The sequence below is a fragment of the Branchiostoma belcheri genome, unplaced genomic scaffold (genome assembly GCF_001625305.1).
Source record: "Branchiostoma belcheri isolate BF01 breed outbred unplaced genomic scaffold, Haploidv18h27 scaffold32, whole genome shotgun sequence".
Classification (NCBI taxonomy): domain Eukaryota; kingdom Metazoa; phylum Chordata; class Leptocardii; order Amphioxiformes; family Branchiostomatidae; genus Branchiostoma; species Branchiostoma belcheri.
The window spans coordinates 391,158-418,434 of NW_017803932.1; the positions used below are offsets into that span (position 1 = coordinate 391,158).

Genomic DNA, 27,277 nt, shown 5'->3' on the forward strand with positions numbered 1-27,277 from the left:
CATGTTTCACCTAAAACTACCAGTAATACAGTGCATGCAAATGAGGATCTTATTTGCACAATAAATGAGAAACATTAAACAATTTGGCAAAGGTATGAGATCATGTATATGATTGTGTCTCTCTTTCATAGAAAGTGTATTGTTGATTGTGACTTGGCTGTTACCCCTCACCTTGAAGATAACCAGGTGTGAGTAAGGGAAGATGGCGTGAGCCTCCTGGACACACGCCCGCGCATCCTCCACCTTCCCCATGGCCAGGTACACATCAGCTGGACAGACAGGGGACATCATTCATCAATAGAAACCACGGGGGGTAGCAATGATAAAAAAAAAATGTATGAAAGTGGGAAAGTCATAATGGTGATCTCAGGATCAGTGACTGCAGATATGTTGTAAATACAAACTTGAAACAATAATTATTCAATTAGGCCACACCAATTTAATTTCTTGGTTAACGGATCTTTCTAGAAAAATAATGGAGCGGGCGGGCGAAAAAAATAAAAAATAAAAACAGGCCTAGGCATCCTATTATGGCCCAAAATGGTACGATAGGAGACATGAAGTCAACACACCAGGCTGGTTCAAAATTTAAACAATGAATTTTGAACTTTTAATGATACCATTGCATTGAAAGACGAAGTAACTGTAACAAGTAGGATGAAAAGGACTGTTTTCAACTGTTCAGGGCAAAATATGAGCATTTTGCAGTTGATTCTGAATTTTTATTTTTATTTGCAAATCAGAAAAAAATGGAGCGGGCGAATCCGTTAACCAAGAAATTAAATTGGTGTGGCCTTAGTTTGGTATAAAACTGCATCTCTCTCTCCATTTCAGTAAATACTTATTTATCATATTATTAAGTGACGTTAATCTAATTACTACATGACATCTGTGCAAGATTCGCATAAAACAGTTTTCAAATATAGACCCTTTCCAGTTTAGGATTGTATGGAAGAGTACATTCTGTAGAAATCTACATTTTAAACAACCATCTTCCGCATTGACCTGAACACTGGCTGAAGAATGTCATTATTAGATGAAAAATTTTCTCAAAGTGGAAGAAAAACAATGATGCAGACTGTTAAAAGTATGGTTGCCTTTTTAATACTTCAGTACCAAACAGCATGCATGGATGGCACTGCTGATGAGACACCTTTTCTCTGACACAGTGACAGTCTTAATCACACACATGGGTGCTACCATCTGTGTCAATGATTGTAATAGACCATACATTACTTGCAGCCATCAAAACAACTTCAATGCAACATTTTTCTAAAGAAAACTTTCTGCAACAATTTTTCTTTAAAAATAAAGGAGGAAAACTTCACCTTTCAGACAGAAAGTGCCCTTTGGCAGAATACAATAAGTGCATTGCAGAAACACAAACAGACACACAGACAGACAAACCAAAAACAATACTTGGGTGAAGAAATAGTGCAATAGAATGGATGAGAGTTCTTTATCATACATGTATGTACAGATAAAATGTTTCCTCACCGATGTTGAGCCATATATGCACCTGCATGGCCCATGCCTGTTGTGGGCCAGGTTTGGGAGTGTAACTGTTCAGGGAGGAGGCCACCTCAGACAGGGCCTTCTCTACCTTAGAGGCTGCGATGGAGTCTGCATAAACTGAACCTGTGTATCCATAAGATACAACAGGCACAATAAAGTTAACACAATTTTTTTTACGTACATGTACATGTATCTATTAGTGATCATGGCAATTTTAGAAACTGGTTTTTGAAGTACATAGTAGCATGAGTTTTAATCTATTACAATATTCATCTGCCCACTTTATTACTTCCTGGGTACAAAAGTATTATTTTGGGTGGCTTGCTGGTAAGGCTGTATGTTTCCTGTGCCAATGGCTGCATGGAGGGCTAGGGTGGTTTTTACATATAGAATACAACACGGGGTATTTCGTATCGCCCGAGGTATCGGCCCGACCGCGGGTCGGATCGCCCGACGGCCGCAGGCCGTCGGGCGATCCGACTCGCGGGAGGGCCGGGACCGAGGGCGATGCGGAATACACCGTGTTGTATTTTATTTATATCATACCCACCCAAGAAAACGCGCCTTTCAATGCGAGATGAGCCAAAAGTTGGTGCCACTGAACCCTAAAATGCAACAACATCAATTCCAACGTGCGGATTCTGTATTCGAATTTTCGAAAGGGGCACACGCGGTTAGGGCGAAATGCGTTCGAATCGTTTTATGGAAGCCAGGGAAGCGTTCGATAACGGGTTCCGGACCGGGTCGTACCGTAAAGTACGGCCCGGTCCGGAACCCGTTATCGAACGTTATCGCGGCCCGGGTATGATATAAAGTTGATTACATGTACATGTAGATAAGTAAAGTAATTATAGGTTGTAGCTAAGGACATTATACACAGAATAATGTCCTTGTTATAGGTAACCAGCACGTGCAACAGGAAGTTCTCAGAAGTCTAAAATCTCTTATTTCTTTATTTCTTACAAAAATCCAAGAACTATGAAATTTCAAATTGAATTGGTGCAGCCTAAGGTTAACTAACCCCCATGTCTGTGAAAATGTGGCAAGAAAAAGGTAACAAAAAGATTGATACTGACGTGTGTGAGTAAATTACTGAACTAGACTTATCAATAAGTGAATGTTCCATATGACAACTCATAACCACACATTTCCAGAACACAGAAATGGGAAAACAAGATTTGAAGTAAAATCCTGCTATGTGTTCTATCAAAGTGAAAATAAGAGTGAAAAATAAAAGCAGACCCTAACCCAGTAATACCTGTGTCAGTTAAGTGCAGACCTGAGTCTCCGTCACTGAACTCCGTAATGTGGATCTGGGCCAGACTGCGCTTGTCTGCCATCACCTTGTCAATCAAACCACTGCCTCTCCTACGCTCCTCCCTAACATTAACAACAAAGAATGGACATCATGTTATTGCAAGGTATTACTTTGTTGGACATTCAGTACCCAATGTACACTGTTGGTCCACCAGTCTGGTGCACAGGTACAAGGAAGCTTGTGCAAGTAAAACCAGACATTTGCAAACAGAAACAAAAAGGGTTGGAGAGTTACAATTTGTGGACCTTCCAATCCCAAATCTTGTCTGCTAATGTAGCTATAGTAATTTATCGCTTTCTGTCAGGCCTACCAAACTTTGGTGTGGTTAAGCCCTAACCTTATACAACATTCAAGTACAGTGTGTAATACATTTGCATGATGGGAAATCCCCAGTATCTTCCCAGCCATTTCCCCTTGTCAAGCTCAGTTCTCTTTAGTAAATATACTGTCTCCAATGTACAAAATTCTTAACATTCTGTCTAGCAATGATCAATCAACAACTGAATGTGCCCCCCTTAGCTCTCTTGACCATAAAGAATCACAGTAATCATGGATACATAAGATAAACTTGCATGTTTCCTACAAATTTGGTTTTGTTTCAATGGATATTCAATAACAGTGACTGAAGTACCACCCTTCAGGAAACATCCGGATGACGCACAAGTCACAAGTCTTACACAAACAATGATATAATTGTACATTTCATGAACCTCGCCCACTAAACAATTACCAATCTGAAACAATTGTAAAGTCCCCATATGTTATATGTACACTTTGTGCAAGTTACTAATACTGTATAAATTGGGTCTTCAAATTATTACCATTCACTTATTACGGGTAACCGATATTTCAAAATTTAAAATCTTTTGTATCAAGTAATGTCTTACAAATGTAACGTTATGTATTGACCTAACTACACCTACAAATGTAACTATGTAACTGTTGAACTTTATTTGCATAAACTGATATAAAGGAACACCCATTCATTTCCTGGTGTTCATTATACTGGCTTGCACTACAGTTGCACTGCTGTGGTATAGTATTGGGTTGGAAATTTGATGGTTTTATGACATTGATAATGTCAGACCACCCTGTTGCCTGTGCTGTTCCCCCTCAAAACCTCCAGCCAACGTTGACCGGAGAATGGCCTGAGGCTGTTGTTTTACTTCTGACTGCCATGCTGGCGATACAGCAGCTACGTTTCCTGTTCATGGTGAGGCATGTCTTTCTTCAAGTGGAGCTAGTCTGAAATACTTGGTTTCATTCCTTGTGAGTGGCCATGTGAACAAATGTCTTCTTAAACTTCTATATGCCTACAAAAAAAGTAAGACTTTCTAAAATGTTTTCAGTGAATATCAACAGGTTGACGGAAAAATTGCTATATTAAGCAAGTACATGTTATATCATAATTTTATGTAACGTTACACTCAGGTTTTTAAATAAAAAAATACAAAGTTCGAAGTGGGGTGCACTAATTGTAAGTGACAATTATTCAAAGCTTTGGGTAAAAATCACTAGTAATTACATCAACTCTGGAGATATACAATGTATTACCTGTCCAAGTGAAAATACATGTCATTACATGGTATCTTATCTGTGCAGCAGTGGTGTTTAATGCATGGTAATTAAATTACAATAAATGGCATCATGGCATATGAACTATAATCAAAGACAAATTGTACAATCAAACATTGTCCAAGGTGTTATCTAGACAATGGGTCAAAGTCTACATTGTGATATTGCTCTTTTGATCATGTCCTCTTTGGCTTTACACATGCCAGAAGCCATCATGGGCCTCCTGCTGAGGTATTGTACCAGCACTATGGAGCTATTGTGGCAGATTTTTGTGATATTGCCAACAACCTGTCATATGGCCATACAACTCTTTACACAGGGAAAAAAGCTGTCGCAGGTGATATTGCTGCCAATATCACAAGAAATCTAACTTGTGGGCCTTGACATGTCTCATGACATGTTCCACAAAACTGCACACTGCACTTTGTGCTTAAAGTATTTTTTCTACTCAATATCAATATCCTCTCAATATCAAAATAGTTTTTTCAAGGATAAGTACATTGAATGTTTGTGCAATCATTACTAGATATGTCAAATGATTCAGTTTCAGTTCTATGAATAAGCATACATTTTATGTCAGTGTCTATTTAATATTTTTAAACAGTGTTAATTCAAGTTTGGTGAATTTCTAATTTTTTTCAGGAAAGGCTACAGCCAAAACAGTCCAATGGAGTTGAAACCACAACTACAACAACAACAACAATTCACGGAAATGACAACATAAACATCAACGCAGGGAACAACAGTACAGTTGTTGTCACAACATCAACAACAAAGTCGCATCATAATATGTGGCAAGAAGAAGAGAACATGTTTTTCTCTCTTGTGCAAAGGCCTGTTGGCAAGTTTCCTAGACTGAACACAAAAACTCAAGTCACCTGTCGAAAGTACATTGACAACCTGGCCCAGCTGTCAGCAGAAGGAAAGATTTACAAGTGTCACAGGACCATTGAAAGGTTGCGCAAAGTCAAGACGGACCCTGACTCCCAAGTGTCACTTCGCCACGCAGCTGCCCTCAATGCTATCAACGAGGGAAACTTTGAGAGAGCAAGCCGTCTGCTTGGGGAGGTAGAGGTCCTCCTACCGGATACAAGAAACGAGGATGAACACAGGCTGCGCTGGTACCACCAGAAGTCCTTGCTGAAGTTACAGCAAGGAAAGCATGCTGCTGGGATACAGTTAACTGAAGAGGCGCTATCATTGGTGTCAATCATGGCACCGGGATGTATCTCAGCCTGGCTCCTCATCAACCATGCCTGGTTCCTCACCAAGATCGCAGCAGATGAAGACGACGTAAACGATAGACAGGTCCTCGTGAAGAGGGCGGAAAAGTTTTACCAACAAGCGATGGACCACGCAGAGAGTGAATACCCAACACAGATGCTGTACTTCCAGTCACGTGTGCCTCAATATGCAAAAATTGGTCTCGCCTTCTTGTATCTTGGGTGTTGGCAGTCTGTTGACAATTGCAGGATTGGAATCTCTACTGATTTGTCATGGGATGATATCAGGAAAGCCAAGGACATTGTTGAAGAAGTACAGAGTGAGGGATCAGTGTGTAATAAGTCAAAGGTTTTGTTACTGGTAGTCAAAGCATGTCTCCAGTATAGACTTGGTAGTTACTATGAAGCATATGACCTAGCAGAAGAAGCCAAGAAGTTGGCTGCTGAACATTCTTTTTGGAACTTGCAGAAGTTTGCTGACAGTATTTGCAAATTCTTGAGCATGAATTGTTTGTGAATCAAATAGATTACATGTACATTTATGATGGTACAATGTACATGTGTATATTGTCTATTGTCTCTTCAGTACTAGTTATTCCAAAAACAGCTAAGTTTAGGAAAAAAAGGCAACTTACAAGTACATTGTAAACATTAACAGCATTATACAGTAAAATTCTGTCTTTAATATTTTAGACCACATCAGTTCTGTCTTTAATACTATATACTGCACCAGTTGTCTTTAATACTTAATACTGCATTAAGCCTACATTACTGCATAGAGAACTAGAGGTCGGAGATCTCATGTCTTCGTCAGAGGTACATCGTTCTAGAGAAATTAACATGCGTATTCTTCACTCTTTTTAATAATCAATTTGGTCTAAAGAACAAAAGAATCTCTGTACTATTTTTATGGTACAGAACACCCTGAAACGGTTTGCCGCAGATTATACAGAAGAACTTTATTGCACGACAAATGCACATGGTACATTGTATGGCAAACTATATAAAGAGAGTAAAAACAATAAAATGTTGAATAAGACCTAATGTCGAATAAAACCTAACATATCTATATCATAATCATTCAAATAATAAGGGATATCACAAGTCGTTGATAAAGTGTTACAATCAAGTGGGCTAATCACAAGTTTCGGTATTTTTTCTAATAGCAAATCATTCCTTTATATATCTACCTATTTTTGCATTGTGGGGACCGTTACATGTAAAGATATATTCAAATACAGATGCGTCGTCACCCGTGTTAGCCCCCCCCCCACGTTATTTGAGTTTGTACTGTTACTGGAAAAAAAAACGTTCAAGAAATTCTTACTGTGTTGAAAGTGTCACGACAGCGCCGCAAAATATAATAAGAGAAGATGTTATAAAGGAAAGAATCAGAACAGGGCGACTACTGCTCTTTGTTTCTTGTGTTCTTTGTGTCCTAACATTTGTATTTCTACAGTTAGTATATTCCAAATCTAGGCATCTCGTTTTTCGGCCCTTCGTGTTTTTATTGCGCGCTTGCCTTAAATTTAAGGTAATTAGATTTAAGGTCTCCAGTGGACATCATCCATAGCAATTACTTGGTGTGGCCGTAGAAAATAACCTGACATATGTCCAACCTATCCTCCCCCTGCTGAAGTTATAGTACAATCCCTCAATATGACGTAATTTGATCCCATCCCATTAAGGCTATACTAGTATCCAGCTGTCGGCTGTCTCCAAGCAGATGTAGGTGGGGGATTTCTAAACACAAAAGGTCCTATTACGGGGACATAACGACCTCCACGACTCTCATCTTTGAACTCAATCTTGGAGACCACCACAGTAACATGCCTATCAAATTTCATTAACTTCCATCCACACATACAAAAGTTATCCTGCTCACAAGAAAAATTAACAAAATGCCCCCTGTAGTCACAACGAAACCCCCCACGAAGCTCAGTAACGAACTTAACCTTGGTCCCGACAATAGTAAGCACCACATCGAGAATTATAATCAACATTTTACAAATACTTGAGTTATCTTGCTAACAAGCCACAAACACAAAAGGTGCACTAACGTGACGCACGGACCCCCCACGAAGCCGAAACTTGTACTTGAATTTGGCCTCAACAGAGGTAATCTGCCTGCCAAAAATCATGGACGTCGAATCATGCCTTCCAGAGTTATATCGCAAAATCCGCAGTTCCCCACACTCCGGCGAGACAATTTCATAGTCCTTCTGACGAAGACAATGACAGCACACCTACAGATTTACCCACTGACATGTGACCATGACTCATGTGGAAACTGAAAGTACATGATGCAATAGGTCAGCCTTCACAGCCAAGACCTCATAGGCAATGATGCAACTTACAGACTGAGTTTAACTGTGAGTTAACAAGCCTCCAAACAACACGATTCAATAAAAGTGATGAATCAATCATTCTGATTGCTTGTTATCTAATACTAGATATAAATAGAATGGATCACAAGTAGGACTTATGTCCTTGAATTTTTCTGAGAATTTGGTGAAGATACGTTATAATATTATAATCATGTCTTTTTTATCAACCATAGGGGGTCTTATTATCACCTGGGGAAGTCCTTGAGTCATGTGACAGTGTGTTTTTCAATCATTTACATGTAATAATGTTTAATACTACACTACCAGATTTGTTATTTTAGCCAACTTTCTCTGTTTCTCTGTACAAAGTGCAATGTTTCACCAAAATGCAGAGATTCCTCCTCAAAACATCCAGTCAGGATGGAGAAATGAGTCCCAGCAACATGTTGTACTCTTGTCAGGTGTCTTGGCTATCATTATTGTGTTGGCCATTCAACAGGTTCATACTTGGCTACAAAGGGTAAGTGGAAAGAACATTTTTATGAGTGTAAGCAACAAATCAAAGTAAATTTCATAAAGGATTTTAATTATTATTTCAAATGCTGAGGTACCAAATGCTGTTGGGCTTTGAATTGATTACTATATAGTGTTATAATTACATTTACAAATGTACATAGGACAGATAGCAGTGAAAAAATTATAATGATGTGGTGATATTTGTATCTTGTGCAAGAATTGTAAAAAAAGGAAGTCCAATACAAAAGGAAAAGAGAGAACTCAAACTGATTAAAAAGGACATTAAAAAGACATAGTGTGGCCTAGCCTCGGAAAATTTCCTAATAGTCTGAGAGTAAACTTTGAAAAGGAGTTGGTGCATGATCAAATTTGTGTCTAATTGCACAGGCCTGGAATTGTTTAAAGAATGATGAATACATTGTACTATTACATTTAGCACAAAATTTTAGCTTTAAATACGACATTAAGAACCTTCTTAGATTGTATGTACCAGTATTTCCAGAGTCAAATTCTAATTCAGAAACTTTTTTCTATTTTTAGTTACACATTACTCCAAACACCCAAGCTGAAACAGTAAATAAAACAACTGTTCAAGGTGATGGCAACATCAGTGTCAATGCAGGAAAGAACAGCACAATTGTGATCAATACAAGTCCACCAGTCTCTGAAGACAAGCATCACAGTTTGAGGGGCAAGTCTGGTGACCAACAGCCATCAAAACAACTGCAGTTCTGGAGTGAAGACGAACAGAGCGCTGTGCCACGACCAGTCTGTAAATCTCTCAGGCTGAACACTAAAACACAAGCAGCCTGTCGTAAGTACATTGACAACCTGGCCCAGCTGTCTGCACAAGGAAAGATACAGAAATGCCGCCGCACCATTGCCAAGCTGCTGAAGGCAAAGACAGATCCAGACTCCCAAGTGTCCCTCCGCCATGCCGCAACTCTGAACGCCATCAACGAAGGAGATTTTAAGAAGGCAAACCATCTACTTGGAGAGGTTGAAATCCTCCTTCCAGATGTTAGAAATGAGGCTGAACACAGACTTCGTTGGTACCACCAGAAGTCGTTAATAAAGCTTCGAGAGGGGAAGCATGCCGCAGGGATCTTGCTGACCAATGAAGCACTCTTCCTTCTCGACACTGTGACCCCGGGATGTATCTCAGCCTGGCTGCTGATCAACCATGCCTGGTTCCTCACCAAGATCGCAGTAGATGAGGATGACGCTGATGATAGGAAATCCCTCATGAAACAGGCTGAAAAGTTCTACCAGCAAGCCATTGAGCATGCGGATAGAGAGTACCCCAGGCAGATGCCCAATTTCCCCCAGTTTGCTTACATTGGCCTTGCTCTCCTGTATCTTGGATGCTGGCAGTCAGTGAACAATTCTAGGCTTGGAATCTCCACTGATGTGCCACTGGAAGACATCAAGAAAGCGAAGGATGTGATTGCAGCAGTGGACAAGGAAGGACCTGTGTGTAACGTGTCCAAGTTCCTATTGACGATTGCTAAAGCCTGTCTCCAGTACAGGCTGAGTAACCACCAAGAGGCCTATGACTTAGCAAATGAAGCCAAGAACTTTGCCACTGAACACTCCTTTTCTAGGTTTGTTGACTTTGCAGACAGCATTGTGCAGTATTTGCAAAATTATGTACTGAGAGGTATGGTATAAAAAAATCAATATGTAGACAATGTAAATACTATTATCCTTACTAGGACTGCTGATAAGAAATTCTTATGATATTGAAAAGCACTGAAAAGACAGGCAGACTGCCCCTATGGCCTGCAGTTATACGGGACTGAGTGAGTGACGGAAAAGAGGTACCAGACTGAGTAGTCATTCTCTTACATGTATATTCACTGTTCTTTTTCTTCTATAAATGGGTCCCATAATAATTGTTGTGGTATAGACTTAGGATATACATTTTATGGCTAGAGGGTTTGTTCAGAACTAATAATAGTCCAGACCTACAATGTATATTTATGCACAATTCAATGCAACTTCAGATTTCAGACTGCTGGCTCCATGCCAGGTTTTACAAACTTCAAGTTGTCTGACCTTTGATCTTGTGTCATGTGACCTGTCATTCTCCTGTCATGTAGCCTGTCACAACCTGCTTTGTGCAAGTCTGATTAAATAAATACAATAAACTGTGACACCTGCAGTGAGCCACATAAAATGAGACTTTGTTAACTTCTGTATTACAGAGGTTTACAACCAAAGTTGAGGTGTTTTTTCCTAGTTACAGGTTATATTACACTGAATAATGAATGCTTAAATTCTAACTTAGGGGGCCTTTTTTACATGCGTAGTGCATGATGTAAGGGGAATCCCCTTATTGGGGATATAGTGTTTTTAAAGGTCCAGGGGAATAACATGTAAACAGAATTACAGCACCAGACCTGCTATGCGGTACAGGGTGTTGCTTGCTGAGTATAGTGATACCTTACTGTCTCAAATCTCTAATGAGGACCAGCTTATTGCTTTAAAGGACTAGTGACAGACTGTGGTGGCAGTAATACCAGCTGATTCAGATTTGATGATTATACAGCATAGATCACAGGTATGTAAACACTACTTGCACTGCTTTGTAGAAGTAAGGTCAGCCTTTTTGAGGAATACTGCGTTACTGGTACCATATTTGCTACAACGAGTAAGGTTATCTTAAAGTTTATTCTGGACATTTGTATAATGCGTACTTTATTGTCTAGTAATCAGCTGGTAGTAATAGTGACCTACGAGTCCAAAGATTAAGATTCAAGCACCTGTTGGTCGCAAACAAAACACTGAAGCAGACTTTTAGCTGCGCAATTAGGGGAGTCCCCTTTGTACATCGTACAAACATGTTTTTTAAATGCATGTGTACAGAGGAAGCGTAGATGTGACCTGCAATCCTTGGTGTGACATGTTTGAGAAATTAGAAACCTCATTAAATGTTGCAAAATACCCATGCAAAATGAAAAGACTGTGTGTATGTTTTCAAGCATGATGTCATTTTTGAAAAAAAAGAAAAGAACAAGAACAATACATATTGACAATGTCAAAAATGATCAGAAATATGACAAAAGCACTCATCATAAAGGAAATCTGATTATGCTTTACCATGTAACATGTCGCAGTTTACTTTAGAATCAGGCCTAAAATGGGTATTTTTCATTTTGCAAGTCTATTGTTTACAACAGTACCATATTTTTATTGCAGCACCACAGGGACTTCCTGGTAACCAAGAACCTTTGATCGTAAACAGTCTGCATTCCACCTAAGTGAAACATGATACTGGACCTTTCTGCAGCTGTTTTTGCAGATTTGCCAACATCCCCAATGCCGATCATCTGTTTGTACATCATTGTGATTATAATTCCTATAATACTTGTCAATGTGAAACTTGGTCGAGCAGATCAGGTAAGTAAAATGTGTGTGTGCTACAAAATGTATGTATCCTGGTAATACATGACTTGTACAGTACAACATAGTACATTGGGCAAAACTACAATTTATTATCCTCTATAGAATGTAATACTACTCATATTACTCAGTTGTCATGCCATTGGGCCAGTTTATGTCTATTTCTACTCAGACCTGATAATGAAAGGGTAAAAAAGTGGATATAAGATCTGAAAAAGATGATTGTAATAATACGGTAGCTTGTGATCACAAAAATGGCTGCATATACCAAAATGAATTTCCGTACATACATCATTATACTAGATATATGACCCCTGTTAAACAGAGCCTTATTAAGTCCTTAAATTTTCCTTTCAGATTTCTCAGAATATCCCAACTGAAACCATTAAGAACATAACAACTACTCAAGGGGATGGCAACATAACTGTCAATACCGGCAGTCGTAGTACAGTCAACATTACATACTTTCACGATGTATCAGAAGAGCATACACACCACAAGCCATCTCAAACTTCTGAACCACACCATGTACAACTTGAGGAGAGCAGAGCACTTGTCCCAGTTGACAGACTGAGTGTGCCCAAACCTGTTGGTAGACCCCAAAGGCAGAACAAAAACTGTTCTCACTACATTGAATTTGCAACGGAGATGTCTGCAGAGGGAAAGACACCAGAATGTATCAGAATCATTGATGAGCTGATGAAGATAAAGACAGATCCGGACTCTCAAGTGTCACTTCGCCAAGCTGCAAGTCTTGTTGCCATTTACCAGGGAGATTTTGAGAAGGCAAGCCGTCTTCTGTGTGGGGCTGAGGTATTCCTCTCAGAGGAAGTACCTGTACATGAGGGAGAGCACATTCTTTGGGGGAGCCATCTTACAGCTCTAGCACAGCTACGGGCAGGGGATCTTGAAGGGGGGATTGTCTTGGCAGAGGACGCACTCGAAATTGCCCAGTCAGACACAGTCGCATCTGGTTGTATCACTGCATATCCACTCCTTAACCATGCCTGGTTTGTGACTGAGATCGCTGCAGGTCAAGATAATGATGACATTAGGTGTCGTCTTCTGAAGAGAGCAGAGAAAGAATACCAGCATGCCATTGAGCATGCAAAATGTGAGCATCCCAAACACATGCTCCACTCAAAGTCACGAGTGCCACTATTTGCAAAAATTGGTCTCGCTCTTCTGTACCTTGGCTGTAGGGTATCAGTCGACAACTTCAGGTTGGGAGTCTCTATTATCTCTTTGGATGACATGAAGAAGGCGAAGAGCGTGATTGATGCACTGGACAAAGAAGAGTCTCTTTGTAATTCTGCTAAGTGTCGTTTAATGATGGTCAAAACTTTCTTTCAGTACAGGTTGGGTACTTACCAACAGGCCTATGACTTGGCTCAGGAAGCCAAAGCCTTTGCCACTGAGCATTCTCTTGGAAGGTATGCTAAGTTTGCAGAAGGCATCGCTAAGTATTTAAAGAAATATGTTTAAGGTAGGATAGCAGTGTGATGTGCAAGTCAACGTGAGCCAGGCTTTCTATGGCTTTCATGAACTCTATGGTTTCAAGCAATTCATTCCATCTGTTTAGCTTCACCTACATGCATGTATGCATGTAGAAGGTGCCACTTTTGGGTGGGTGAGTAGATTTCAATTATACTTTCACAATTTTACTTTTACTGTTGCAAAGATTACGGTAATGTTTAAGACGAATGACAACTGATGCAAAGTCTTAGATGTTTTACATCTAAAATATTTGCATTACGTCTGTTATGGTAGGATGAATTTGGATGCTATCTAATTAATCTATTATGCATCCTTGTAATAGAAGAAACTTCTAAATAGTTTAAAAGCATTTGCTAGTCTGAGATCCAAATACATAGTTTACTGTATTCCATATTGTACATGAGGTCAACATTTATTTTGGAAGATTGTATCTTATGTTATACATGTAGGTACAACTTTAGCATAGGTACACTTAGTTGACATGAAACCCAAATAACAGTAACAGTTCTTTATTGTGTATTTTACAGACATAGACTATCAATAAATTATTACAAGAAAATTAATGTACAAACTACCTTTTAAGTTCAATAATTATATATATATTCTGTTATAATATATATATTATATTATTATAGTTCAATTATTCAATTATATACTGCTGGGTATCTATTGTCTCTCCGATACAGGATTATCTACAGAAAATTTGTCCTATAGAAAGTTGACAAGATGAAATCTACATTTTGTATCCAGGAATTTTTGTGGATGAAGATTGTGCATGAGAGATTGTGGATATTAAGGAGATTGTTTGAAAATGTTCCTGTGTTCTTCAAGGTTTGGAAAAATTTACACAGAAAGGAGAAGAAGTAGCACATTATTAAGTATATTTAGCCTAGCATATGTACCCTATAAATTAGTATATACAGCATAGTATAATGCATATACAGTGTGTATTTTGTTGGGCCACACCGTCTTAATTTTATGGATGACATCCTCTGAAGACCCCAAAACTAGTGCGCGCGGGCGAATAAAAAAAAATTCCGGCGAAAAATAAAAATGCTACTAAACCACAAGAATACAAAGCTGGTATTGTGAAGTATGCGACACGCCGCCACATGCTGACGGAATTTACGAATCTACACTGTAAGTATATGTACTAAGTTCTTGAGTTGTGGAGCTTCGGTAGCCTGGGTGCCATCCTCCAGAGTTTATACCGGCTCCATAGTGTCACTAACTACCATGGACTACCCAGGCAGGCCTGGAGCCAGGACAGAGCCTCAAAGGACGTGATCTTTTTTTTTTTTTTTGAGAACAGGTGAAAATCAATGCGTGCGCGGATGTCATCCATAAAATTAAGACGGTGTGGCCTTATTTGTAAACAAAGATGTCAGGGACTTTCCAATATATGGGACTTCCCTAAAGTTCTAAGTTCCTAAATAGTAATGTACATTAATGTGATATATTATGTTTTTCAAGCCTGAGTGAGCTACGCAATGTGGCTAAAAAAGGTGAGAATTTACAAGTGAGGAAAAAGCATATAATATATTGAATTAAATTATACTTAAAAGTTCCACTGGTAGTGAGGATGTTGGCAATACTAAGTAGCTAACACGAAATCAGAGTCAAAAAAGACAACAAGGAGTGTCAGAAAAGAATATCTTGATAACAGAATGGTCATAGAAAAGAAAGCACATGTACATGTACTACATGTACATGTGCTGTACTATTAAGTCTAAGTATACCCATATAGCTTTACTGTAAATAATTTGCAGTCACCTGTGACTCACCACCTGGCATTTTCATTGTTGAATAAAATTTATGCTTTGTTTCAAAGCTGCTGTCAACAGAAACCACTGTGTATTGTTTGTTTTCCCTTGGAGACACCTGGCCCAATGACAAATTCTACAACTTTGTAGAGTTTGAACTATCCAACAGGAATCCGTGAATAATATCACAGAATAATATCACAGAAGTGAAAGTGAAACTACTTTTTTCCAGGGCTCACAGGAAGGGAAAACATAACTTGTGTGACACCTGGTGCAAACCAATGATATTTCTAATGCCATAAATGCTTCCTTTCATGTTTGGTTTGTTGGGTTTGACTGATTTGAATCTGGTTTGAAGGAAAGGTAACCACCTGTCTGTACGGGTGCCACATACTTGTTATGAGGTAAGAAAGGTCAAAGGTCATAGGGTTACACGATTTATAGGTAAAGCCAGGAACACTAACTAAAGGTGACATAAACCCACCCAAATTTGTTATCAATTCCCCCCAAACAACTGCAATTAATACAATGAACACATTACTCTTACAGTTCTGATGTATTTCTGTAGAAAGATCGTTCTTCTGAGGTGTAAACATAGTTAATGTTTCACCACGAACCCCCTGGAAAATATTGGCTCTATTCTGTTTTGCTATGGTAAATAATGACGCCAGGGACTTCCCCGTAACCAAAACAATTTAATTTCATTCCCTACAGTCTGCCGCTGCAGTGAGAAAACAACATGTTTCTGGAATTGTATATCACTTGGGCTGACTTTCCAGTGGTCCTACTGCTGTTTATTTTCTTGTATGTTGCTGTGCTTATACTGGGGGAACTAGCCCGCAGAGATCAGGTATGTAAACATGTACCTGATCATGTGCATGGTATTGTGTACATATGCATGTACCGGAGACGTGAGCCTCCCAGCGCCATGGAATTGTATGTGTTATGTTGTTATCCTCATATCGCAAAAAAAAATTGAGTTGGCATGGTTACATAATTTATACTTTTATATATATAATTTTTATATAAAAAAGGCATCTGTACCTGATACACAATATTCCGTTACCTTCACTTTCAGGAAAGTGAATGGGTACTGCAGAGTTTCCCAGCTGGAACCACCAATGTGACTGATATTCAAGGTGATGGCAACATTTCTGTCAATGCTGGTAGTTTTAGTACCGTCACCATTACATGTCCTCAAGTGGTGGAGAAACCGCTTCCACGCACTGCCAGGCTCAACAATCGCAGGCAGAAACTGTGCAGAAAGATGCTAGACCAACTGGGACGGCTGTCTGCAAACGGAGAGCTGCAGACATGTAAGAGAAGCATTGATAGGCTGATTCAGGCTACGTCAGATCCAGACTACCGTACCGCACTGTGGAACGCCGCTGCAATCAACTGCATCAATGGGGGGAAGATGAAAAGTGCACGCAAAGCCTTGCGCCATGTCACTGGTCTTCTGGACCAAACCGAGAACAGTGTCGAGCACAAACTTGGGCGAGATCATTACCTCTCACTCATCTATCTGAGGGAGAACAAGTACGACCAAGGTGTATGCCTGACAACGGGGGCGTTACAGCAAACAGAGCGGCTACAACCTGGCTGTATGTCGGCTTGGGTACTGATCAACCACGGCTGGTTCTACACCAAGATGGCTATACAGGAACAAGATCACTATGACCAGGCTGAACTGATTAGAAAAGCCATTGATTCATACATGAAGGCTATTGACTTCTCCCATGAAGAGTTCCCCGGCCAACTGCAAGACAACAAGTCCAGGATCCGCCAGTTCTCCCTGATTGGTCAGGTGTATCTGCTGCTGAGGTGTTGGCGCTCAGTAGATGGGAACTATTCCAAACTAGGGATGACAGACCAAATCTCTCAGAAAGACCTGGCAAAAGCAGAAGAGGTGCTCAGCTCACTGGAGAAGGGGGAGCCCCTGTGTGGAATATGTGAGGTCCTGTACAGGATTGCGAAGGCACATCTATATTATAGGAAGAAACAATACCAAGAAGGCCTGAAGGAAGCAAAAAGGGCAAAGGTCTTTGCAAAAGAGCGGTCGTTCATGCAATACCATGACTTTGCTGACAGCATTGTCAAGCATTTTGAAAGAACAGTTTAGAATGAGCACTCTACAAACAGAAGCATTCAACTTCGTGGAATTATTGAAAACACCCAACAGATTAATTTTGGACTTAATATTGCACTTTGGACAAATGTTTGTAGCCCTTTACAGCTCATACTTACATAGTTGATATTTTGTGGAAACCTTCCCTGGCACATAACGGACCATAATGACACCCAGCGGGGGTCGTCACACGTCATTGAAAATCAAGAAATCTGAAGATGTTTTTAAAAAATCTGAAGATTTTCTGGAAAATCTGAAGATTGTTTCAAAAAATCTGAAGATTATTTTCAAAAGTCTGGGAAAATCTGAAGATTTTTTCAAAGAATCTGAAGATTTTTTCAAAGAATCTGAAGATAGTTTCAAAGAATCTGAAGATCTTTTTGAAAAATCTGAAGATTGTTCTGAGATTGGTTTCAAACATTGTGATCTTGAAACTTATGTTGGAACTTCGTTTGATACTGATTATCATAGCATGTGTGAGTTTTGACTTAGGACAAATTGTATGATCCCCAAAAAGGCAATCTATCAAGATTGCACACACACACAGACAGACATATAGACACACTTTAGCACTGAACATCTCAATGATCGCAAGATTGTACTGAAACATCATGCTTGCAGTTTCAAGTTGAAGTTGCAACATAGGATGTACAGGAAAATGTGCATCAAGACACGATGCACCTCTGAACTCATCTGTAGCTGGTAGATACCCTTTGGCCGCCCTTCGGTGTCACACTAGCTTCTGTATCTGTATAGCTGGTATAACTGCCCTTTGGCGTAACACACCAGCTTCTGCCAGTACCTGTATAGCTGGTATAACTGCCCTTCAGCATAACACGGCAGCTTCTGTATCTGTATAGCCGGTATAACCACCCTTCGGAGTCACACACCAGCTTCTGTATCTGTATAGCCGGTATGACCGCCCTTCGGCATAACACACCAGCTTGGCAGGCACGTGGTGCAGCAGCAGCTGGCTATATCACACTGAACGACTTGTTACACCTAACCCTTGAACCTCTAACTCTAGACATTGTTTAAAGCTATCTAATGATAATGATAACCATGAGACTGTATGTGTACATGATTCAACTCGGTCTATAATCTGTGGTATTTACATTGTTATGTCACCTCCTTTCTTTGATTGACTGTACTTTGTATAGACAGAAAAGGTAGCATTCCTGCTGATGTCTCTACTCTTATCTTTAATCTCTCTACTGATGGATCCACCTATGACAAGGTTCCTTTGCCATCTCCTGTTACATATCTCCACCCCACTTTCTCTTTCCTTCCTCCTAGCGATGTGGCCTACCCCCTACGACAAGCGTCGTGGTGCCATGAAAGCCCAGGATGGGTATGGGGAGGAGTCCAGTACTACCCTCACTCCTAGCCTGTTCACTCTTTTCTGCAAGCACATTTGAGGCAAATTGACATGCAGCAAGTCCCTGTATCACCCCTTTGAAATTTTCCTTTCTCGTTTCGAGATACTCCGCAGATCATTGTGTGCAATAATGCATACAAACTCCACAGGTACTCCATTAACAGGGACCCTCAGTTTTTCCGTAACACCACATTTCTTGTTGACGGCTTCACTTGAAAGGACATATTGGGTCTTGGTAACTGTATGAACACTTACAAGACTTTCTATGACATAAAATCTATCAACTCAGAAGTCAAGGAACAGGCAACTTCAGGCTAATTAGAATCCAACAACAAGTCTCCTAAATGATATGTACCATCCATCCGTTGATTTTACTTGTAGTATTTTATATCCATGGTAAAAAAATTAAAACCAGCCTCGATAGTAATCTCTGAAGAAATACCAAACATCAATGATTTGATCAACTGACAAATCAAAGCAGAAATATCTTCACAGGATTATTTAGGATATACACATGTACTCTCCAAGCAGAGGTTGTGGGAGAATGATCGTTAGCTTTTTATACGTGTATATGGCCCTTTTTTTGTCGCTACCCCCAACTTGGGTTGCGCATGGACCCTCTCTGGCCAATTGGAAACTGCCTGATAATCTATTTTTGCGACCCTAGGATCTGCTTGGAGATTAAGCATGTACAATCCTGTCTCCTGTGTGGAGTCCTGGTGTTTTACAGTGTCAGCAAAGTTCATAGAGATGGTTGTTACAGCCTTTTAATTTAGCTGGGCGGAGCTGCTGGGAGGGGAACCTATTTATCAGCCCCACCCCATGTGGTGATAGCAGGACCACCAGTATTACAAAGTTGGGGAGGCATGGTTAATCTGGGCAAATCAAACACATGCCTACAAGGCACAGGGTGAGCTAGGGAAGGGTGCCATCAAACTGTAATTCTCAACACAAGAAATTGGACTTGCTCAAACTACCAAGTCTGATAAGCAAGTTGTGATTGTTATCCCAAGCTTGAGAGTATACCAAAAGGATTCAAGACTAATTGTAGTCCAGATAAGGTACTTCTGAACTGAAATATTGAGCAAACCTACAGGTTTATCTCCCATCCTACTTAACTTGTATTACTTGGCAGAGATAGCTCAAGAAGCGTGACCATGTTGTTTTTGGAAGGGTCTGTGGGAAATATCTTACACCTGTGCTTGAGTACAGCCACAGACACATATGTAGGGTGAGGGTGATGTTGTACGAGTACAGCTATTTTAGGATGATGTTTTCTTTAGCCTCTACCAAGCTGCGGGAGGTGGCTGGAAAGAGTAGAAATCGGCCAAATAGAGAGATAACATGCCAGGGGCGAACTGTTCTCTCAACAGACAAACTCCCTTGGCATGCTTATCTCTCTATTTCGCCGATTTCTACTCTTTCCAGTAGCCTCCCCAAGCCTGGTAGAGGCTAGTTTTCTTTGCAAAATCACCATGACTGTCTCAAGATCTCTCAAGTGTTACTCCAGCCAGTCCAATCATAAATTTGGCAATATTGAAACTCAATTTCCACATAGTGATTCAGGGGGGCCTGCAGGGGGGGGGGCGACGAACGGCTCTACGCTGAATTCAGAAACCTCTCGATTATGCTTTACAATAAATTCCAAGTGGCTACAACGCATTACGTAGAATTAAAACAGCGAATATGCTCTACGTAGAATTAAAACGGCTGATTTAATTACAGTCGACGGAAAAGGGCTTGCTGGCCCCCATTCAGATTAAACCTGGTCCAATCTCGTCACCTTTCATCAGACTTTTCAGTGTCAAATGATATATGAAACAAACGAAGCACTGAAGGATCAATAATAATATTTCAAGTACTTTCAAGTAAGTTCTGTGAAGTTTGTATCCTTATTTCTACAATGTAGTACTGTAGTTACAACCAAACTTTCTATGATTTTCTGGCAGATAATCTTTTCAACACATCAGTGTGGCTCACTGTCCCCAATTAACCACATGCCAGGCAGGGAGTCAGAGAGCCAGCCAGGGCCTGCCTGGGCTGGCACATTCCAGTCCCAAATTGAGGACTATACCATCTTCATGAAAGGGGTAGACAAAAAATAGTATCTTCTGGTCACCTTAAAAACATGACCAAATATCAACCAGATTTTCCATTATGGCTTTCTTTGTGACTGAAAGGCCCATTGGCATACCCGTATGTGTCAAAAGGCACAGTTTTGACTTTTTTGAATGGGGAGTTTACAGCAAGGATGCCCCAGGTTCTGGGTGCTGGGTGCACAGATGGTACACACATGTAGCTGGTCCTTCAGGCCCAGGGTTCAGGCCCAGTAAATGATGGGTTTGGTCCCAGCCAGGGCCCTGGTCTCAGCATCCAGTGGCTGATCAAGCCAATTCATGTTGTGCAAAATGGGACTAGGTATAGGTAAAATGTGGCATTGATAGTAGGCTCCTAATTTCCCCTAACCAGCTTGATTGGTACATGTCTTTTACTTGCACTTCGCAATTACATGTACTTAGTATTTTTCAGAAGAACACAACATTTGTAAATAACGAGAATTATGGCAAATGACTGAATACAAAGAAATCATAGTCAGGAACAAACTACAGTGTGTGGCAGTTTTTGAGGCCAGGTAGTTGACTAGAAGAGCTACCAGTAGAGGAATCATAGATAAGGCCAAAATGTATTACCAAGGAATTTTTATGGATGACATCAGCACACGATTTTGGAAAAAAGAAAAAAAATTGTTGACCTCTGACAGTGTTCAACATTGCCAGAAATGGGTGAAGATGTCTGTTACCATGCCCAGACCTGGATGGCAGATAAATGTGAAGAGAGGCTGAAAAGGCTGACACAGTCTACAGCCAAGCAAAGGTTGTGGGGGAATGATCATTGCATTTTTATATATGGCCGTTTTTTTTGTCCTGACCCCCCACCAAACCGTCGTTGGCCGCGGTTGGCCGCGGAGCTTCTCTGGCTAATGGATACTGCCTGGCCAATTTGATACTGTCTTTTTGCCACCGAGAGGAATCTGCTTGGAGATTAGACACTCCAGCTATGGCTATTATGAACTGGTGGCTAACACAGTAGGTGGCTAATTAATCACAGATCCAGTGCTGCTAGCATTTCCTCCCCTCTAGTTTATCAGATAGTTGGTGAGAATATTCAATTTTCAAGAAGATGATAATGAAAAATATTTAGGATGGGAAAGTGAAAGAATGAAACTGATTGAAAAGCTGCACATGTGGCCTAACATGTACATGTATGTTCCCAACTGTTACAAAACTGTATGATGTAACAGGCCAATCACTGCCTCGAAATCACTGTGAGTGCATGTGGCCCATACGTAGGTGCCCCAAAGACCACATCCCACATGTTACATTCCCATTATTATAGTGTAGCAAAAAGTGCCAGTTTTCTTCAAAGCTTTGTAGTAAAGAAAACTGAATTGGTTCCTAGGAAAGTCTGCCTAAGATGATACAACCCAATTGCAGTGTGAACTGTAAATGTACATAAAATGTTGGAATAAATTATTATATATCTATCCTTCTATCCTCCTAGCCCTGAGACATTTTGATGTCCAAAAGATAGGTTGTTTCTTGATTGAACTTACTTTTGCATGACCAAAGCCATAATTCATTCATGGAATGACACTGCTGATGTTTATATGACAATGGAGGTACCTCCATGATATTACATTTGAAAATCAGTCACCCAATTTTTGAAAAACCTCACTGCTTGTTTAAAATTGTAAATGTTTTCAAAGTCGATATAGGGTAGCCTGGGTACCATCCGGGTTTTCGTTCCGCAACGCTCAAAAAAGTGATTTTTTCGACCGTTGCAGAGCAAAAATCCGGATGGCACCCAGGATAGATAATAGGGCTGCCAAGGCCTGGACCAGGCCTGGCATACCAGGTTAGGATGTGCCCTAAACGAGTCAGCTAGGGAAATTAGTACTAGTAGAAAGCCAGGGTGGGTGTTGTGACAGAGTAGGGGGCCCTAGGCCTGTTACCATTTTCTACCTCCATGCTGTAACTACATTTTGTAATTAGGTCACTCAGGCTGATCTTCCCAGGCAAAGAATCCTTCTCTTCAATCTTCCTTAGTACCAAGGAATTCATATTTCTTTAACCCAAGCAAGTCATTGTCACTATAAGCCTACATTGTACATTCCTAAAATTTCAAATAGTTTGGGGGATAATTTAATTATCTGTTGGGATGGGTCTTCTAGCTCCTCCAGACTGGGACAGTTGTGACATCAGGTTCCCTTGTGTCAACATTGATTTCAGCAGGGGTCCTCTGGTGGATGATTTGATATGAAGTAGACCAGAGAAGACAGGCTAGAACAGTCAACTCATTCCACAGGCAGCAAATGTGAGAGGGGCAGACTTTTTAGTTTTGATGTATCATGCATTGGCGAATTGTCTGAGGCCATTTTTGTCACCGTGGCAATGCATTGTAGAGGACATAATTTGTATGATGTATCATGATATTGTACATTTATTGTGTAGACTACAGATAGATGGAAATCAATCAGTACTAGAAAAGAACTTAAACTTTAGTGTCTGAATGTACTGAAGAAGATATGTTATACAAAAGTTAAGTCTTACAACTTGTTACAGCATACAGAACATGTATCTGTCTCAACCATTGTCCCAACAGCAGTGTAAAAGATACTGTAAGTGGAACACATGCATCTGCTTGGGGAACATCTGGTCTAGATTTGTGCCAATATCTTCAAGGGTTGTGGGCAGGCTGACCAGCCGTCTGCAGAACATTTTGAATCTGCCTGGCCTGTCCTTCAGCTCTCAAGTCTTTTACTATGAACTCATGATTTTCACTGTCCTGCAAAATCTAAGCTCCATAAACTTGAATAAAATCCCACATGAAATTCCTTGTCAATTTCCTTTTAGTTTGGTTACATCATTTACATTGAATGTTGTAACTGAAAGTACAAATTTATAATTACCCTTTAAATTAATAGAGTGAGACTGAAACTTGTATACCTCCAATTAGTAGACATTACATCATTTGCTCATCTAAGAATTATAGCCAGTCTATTATGATCTATCCTGTACTCTTCCTCAGCTACTTTTAAAAAAGCCACAGTACCACCTAAATATGATTTGGATGGATCAAACATTCAAAGGTGTGAAAAGCACTTTTTTTCTGTTACCTATTTTTTGATAGGAGGCATCACTTCAAACTCCTGTGGTAGTAACTGTGCCAAGGTTTGCCTGATTAGCTGAGACCTAAAACAAACAAGCAATAAGGTGGCGGGGTGGTTTAAATGACTTCCTTCCCAATCCATTAAAAACCCATCAACAACCCATTAACAAGTGATCCCTTTTCAAGCTTGATAACATCAGATAACATCAGCAGCAACTAGAACTACCCCTTCAATGCAGAATAATGGACCCATGGCCAGAGGAGAAAAGATACATCATTACATGTACATTGTATATAAACCTACGTCATGCATAATTATTGAACTAAAGGCTTTTGGAAAGCAGGTATAACATCCTAACTGTTGGGGACAATGCACAAAGCCTGTATTTGAATACCTATACCTACATGTATACATGGTAGCTCATTGTCACTACTACAGAATATTTGCCATATCTCAGAGAAAAGTTGTTATGTACTGTCTTTTTACTTTGTATATCCCCAATGGATTCTGAACCGAGCACCAAACAACAAAACAAAGTCTTCTCAGTTACATGTAAATCTATAAATTTGCACGTTACTCCTAGATCCTGACACAAAGTTCAAACCAAACATTTTTCCTGACATCACAAGCCTGATAACTTGGCTTTTGTCTGCTTGGATGTACCAATTAATGAGCGAATTAATATGTCCTTCTTTGTAGACGTGTAGTCCTAGCCAATTTGTAGAGAGGAGGAATGAAACTCAGCAGCTAAAATAAGTTTGGTAACCAGGCTGCTGTATAAAACCATCAATATGCATGAACAATAAGAGGACCTTCAGAAGGTACATGTACATCCTTGCAACATGTAATGCTAATGGTTTATCAATCACATGCTGCATGGAATGCATGCTGTTAACACGGGGGATCCTGGCAATGCTTAACGGTAAATTCAGGAAGGCTGGCAACAAGTTGTTCTATGTATAAGGCTTTAGAAGTGACTTCTTTGGGATGTTGTTTTGTTTTCATGGCAAAACTAGTCTCCTGACCTTGAACACTCTGTCATGATGTGGGGGCAATCTGCTAAACAGTGAATTGAAGTCACTGGCTACAATCTACAGTGAATTTTAAATGGCTTGCTGCGCCTCACAGAGAAGGCGTGAGGACAATAACACCCCGTTCATACCAGACTTATATTTAGCGGTTTCAAGTCGTTTTTTAGGGGTTTATATCCGATTTTCAAAAACCACCTCGGGAGGTGTTTTTTCAGGGGTTTTTGAGGGTTTTTTCCACCGAAAAACCTGGTCTGAATGCTAAGGGTTTATTAAACCAGTTTTCTCCGTCATAATTCCAGGGTCACGGGGTCAACATCCTGGCCGTGTGCGACCTCCAAGCTTTTTTGATTGCGTTGTTTTGACCAATTTGAGTTCGTTTACACTGTTTTCCCACGATTTCTCTTCATTTTGGGATGGAATCAACATACGCAACCTGCTCGGCGGACGAGACGTTCCTGATACTTATTTCTGGAGAGCAGTAGTCGCCGAAGTCGAAAAAGCTGGGGGGTGGGGGGGCTCTACCGAAACAAAAAATGTTGGAGGAGCCTGTTTTCTCGAAGATGAAGGATCAGTGCTGCAGTAAGGTAAAGAACCTGAGGACAGCCATACAAGAAAGGCAAGGACAACAATCGGAAGAGCGGCCAATTAATCAGTCATGGCCGATTATTGGATATTCACCGGACAGGATTTTTTACAAAACCGGTTATGTAAGTCTGGTATGAACGCTAAGGGTTTTAACCGGGTTTTTCTTCGCTAATTATTTAGCAGTTTCAACCGGTTTGTAAAAGTCTGGTATGAACGGGATCTTAGACTCAAGCATTATCATGCCCATTCTGCTGACTAATGATTTAAAAGAAGATATGATCAAGGCACATTGATCTAATTTCTTGATTATCAATATTTGAAGAAAGTTGTTACGACCCTACATTATATCCCATTATAGGTTCTGTAAGGTCAAAAGTACTCAACATTTTCTCCACAGAAGACAACTAAATTTCCAATACATGAAACTGGTACTTATGCACAACTGTCCTATAACTTTCTATCCTAAGACAATCAATATGTATATCCCAACTCATATAAGATTTTGTTCTGTGTGACTTGAAACAAAACCTAGTACATGTATGTGAAAGAAGCTTACAATTAACTAACATCAGGTTACTTTTCATGTCAACAGTACAAAATCTTCTCAACTGGCCTTTATGTATGATAACCATTCAGAAAACCTCTAGACCAGGTTTTTGTGTATGGCAATACTTGGGTGTTGTTCAACAATCCTACAACCATCGCATCTTCCATCAGGAAAACCTAGATGACATTTTCGGAACAGTTGTGCAACTATCATATTAGAAAATTCTACGTCCAGGATTAACCCATTACTGATGTGAAAATGATAGTTGGGATTTACACCTTTTAAAGCTTGGTAATGTTGCAGAAGGAACAAATGGTAATGTACATAATCACAACAAACTGACCACAGACATAGGTTCAGACCATAAATGGGGTAAATCCACCATGCTTCAGGAAAAGTAAAGAACATGTCCTCCCATCATCTGGCCTAAATCTAAACTCAAAAAGCAATTAAGCTGCATTTGTGCAAATGTCGCATGTTAGACATGTACTTTACACTTTCTGGAGTGGCATTCACTTGTATTCAATAAGCCTGGCATTCCACCACAAGATTTGTAATATACCCTGACAATGCAAGCATGATGGTTCAGTACAATCTTGTCATCATGAGATCATCAACATCATGAGATGTTCAGTGCTGAAGTGCTTTTTTGGGGGATCATACAATTTGTCCTAAGTCAAAACTCACACATGCTATGATAATCAGTATCAAAAGAAGTTCCAACATAAGTTTCAAGATCACAATGTTTGAAACCAATCTCAGAACAATCTTCAGATTTTTCAAAGAGATCTGCAGATTCTTTGAAACTATCTTCAGATTCTTTGAAACTATCTTCAGATTCTTTGAAAAATCTTCAGATTCTTTGAAAAAATCTTCAGATTTTCCCAGACTTTTGAAAATAATCTTCAGATTTTTTGAAACAATCTTCAGATTTTCCAGAAAATCTTCAGATTTTTTAAAAACATCTACAGATTTTTCGATTTTCAATGACGCGTGACGACCCCCGCTGGGTGTCATTATGGTCCGTTATGTGCCAGGGAAGGTTTCCACAAAATATCAACTTTGTAAGTATGAGCTGTAAAGGGCTACAAACATTTGTCCAAAGTGCAATATTAAGTCCAAAATTAATCTGTCGGGTGTTTTCAGCTTTTAAGAAGGCACTACCTATAATCGCCTCCACTTTGTTTTGGTCCAGGATTCCCAGTTTCCCTTCTAGCCCGTACGTACGTGGAGTTGTCAGCCATCTCCTCGCTCGTGAAAACATCGCCACAGATTGTGCTGACCTTACTGCCCAAATCC

The 27,277-nt window shown here is 40.0% G+C and overlaps 4 protein-coding genes and 1 long non-coding RNA gene across 5 annotated transcripts in view; 3 read left to right on the plus strand and 2 right to left on the minus strand.

Annotated features, from left to right (window-relative positions):
- Nucleotides 1–27,277, minus strand: part of LOC109474904 (tetratricopeptide repeat protein 7B-like) — a 56,704-nt gene that overhangs the window by 3,805 nt on the left and 25,622 nt on the right. Inside the window, 3 exon segments of the mRNA XM_019775385.1 lie at nucleotides 172–269; nucleotides 1,498–1,638; nucleotides 2,774–2,895. Of these exon segments, the coding sequence (XP_019630944.1) occupies nucleotides 172–269; nucleotides 1,498–1,638; nucleotides 2,774–2,895 (361 nt within the window).
- On the plus strand, nucleotides 5,185–10,464 carry LOC109474951. Its single transcript, XM_019775450.1, has 2 exons — nucleotides 5,185–5,962; nucleotides 9,015–10,464. The coding sequence occupies exons 1-2, from the start codon at nucleotides 5,198–5,200 to the stop codon at nucleotides 10,143–10,145; spliced, it is 1,896 nt and encodes a 631-aa protein (XP_019631009.1). The 5' UTR covers nucleotides 5,185–5,197; the 3' UTR covers nucleotides 10,146–10,464.
- Nucleotides 10,460–13,946, plus strand: LOC109474919. The gene is made up of 3 exons (XM_019775412.1): nucleotides 10,460–11,037; nucleotides 11,676–11,876; nucleotides 12,237–13,946. Exons 2-3 carry the CDS (start codon nucleotides 11,745–11,747, stop codon nucleotides 13,362–13,364), a joined length of 1,260 nt encoding a protein of 419 aa, XP_019630971.1. The 5' UTR covers nucleotides 10,460–11,037; nucleotides 11,676–11,744; the 3' UTR covers nucleotides 13,365–13,946.
- LOC109474959 lies at nucleotides 11,629–16,806 on the minus strand. The gene is made up of 3 exons (XR_002140507.1): nucleotides 16,724–16,806; nucleotides 15,600–15,602; nucleotides 11,629–11,705 (listed from the first exon to the last, which is right to left on the minus strand). It is a non-coding gene; the product is annotated as an uncharacterized LOC109474959 (long non-coding RNA).
- On the plus strand, nucleotides 15,694–17,279 carry LOC109474921. Its single transcript, XM_019775417.1, has 2 exons — nucleotides 15,694–15,989; nucleotides 16,218–17,279. The coding sequence occupies exons 1-2, from the start codon at nucleotides 15,879–15,881 to the stop codon at nucleotides 17,259–17,261; spliced, it is 1,155 nt and encodes a 384-aa protein (XP_019630976.1). The 5' UTR covers nucleotides 15,694–15,878; the 3' UTR covers nucleotides 17,262–17,279.

Coding starts and splice junctions, on each gene's coding strand:
- LOC109474951 (XM_019775450.1), top strand. CDS start 5,198: ATGTGGCAAGAAGAAGAGAACATGTTTTTCTCTCTTGTGCAAAGGCCT. Junction 5,963..9,014: donor AAGTACAGAGTGAGGGATCA/GTGTGTAATAAG, acceptor TTCTATTTTTAG/TTACACATTACTCCAAACAC.
- LOC109474919 (XM_019775412.1), top strand. CDS start 11,745: ATGATACTGGACCTTTCTGCAGCTGTTTTTGCAGATTTGCCAACATCC. Junction 11,877..12,236: donor AACTTGGTCGAGCAGATCAG/GTAAGTAAAATG, acceptor TTTTCCTTTCAG/ATTTCTCAGAATATCCCAAC.
- LOC109474921 (XM_019775417.1), top strand. CDS start 15,879: ATGTTTCTGGAATTGTATATCACTTGGGCTGACTTTCCAGTGGTCCTA. Junction 15,990..16,217: donor AACTAGCCCGCAGAGATCAG/GTATGTAAACAT, acceptor CTTCACTTTCAG/GAAAGTGAATGGGTACTGCA.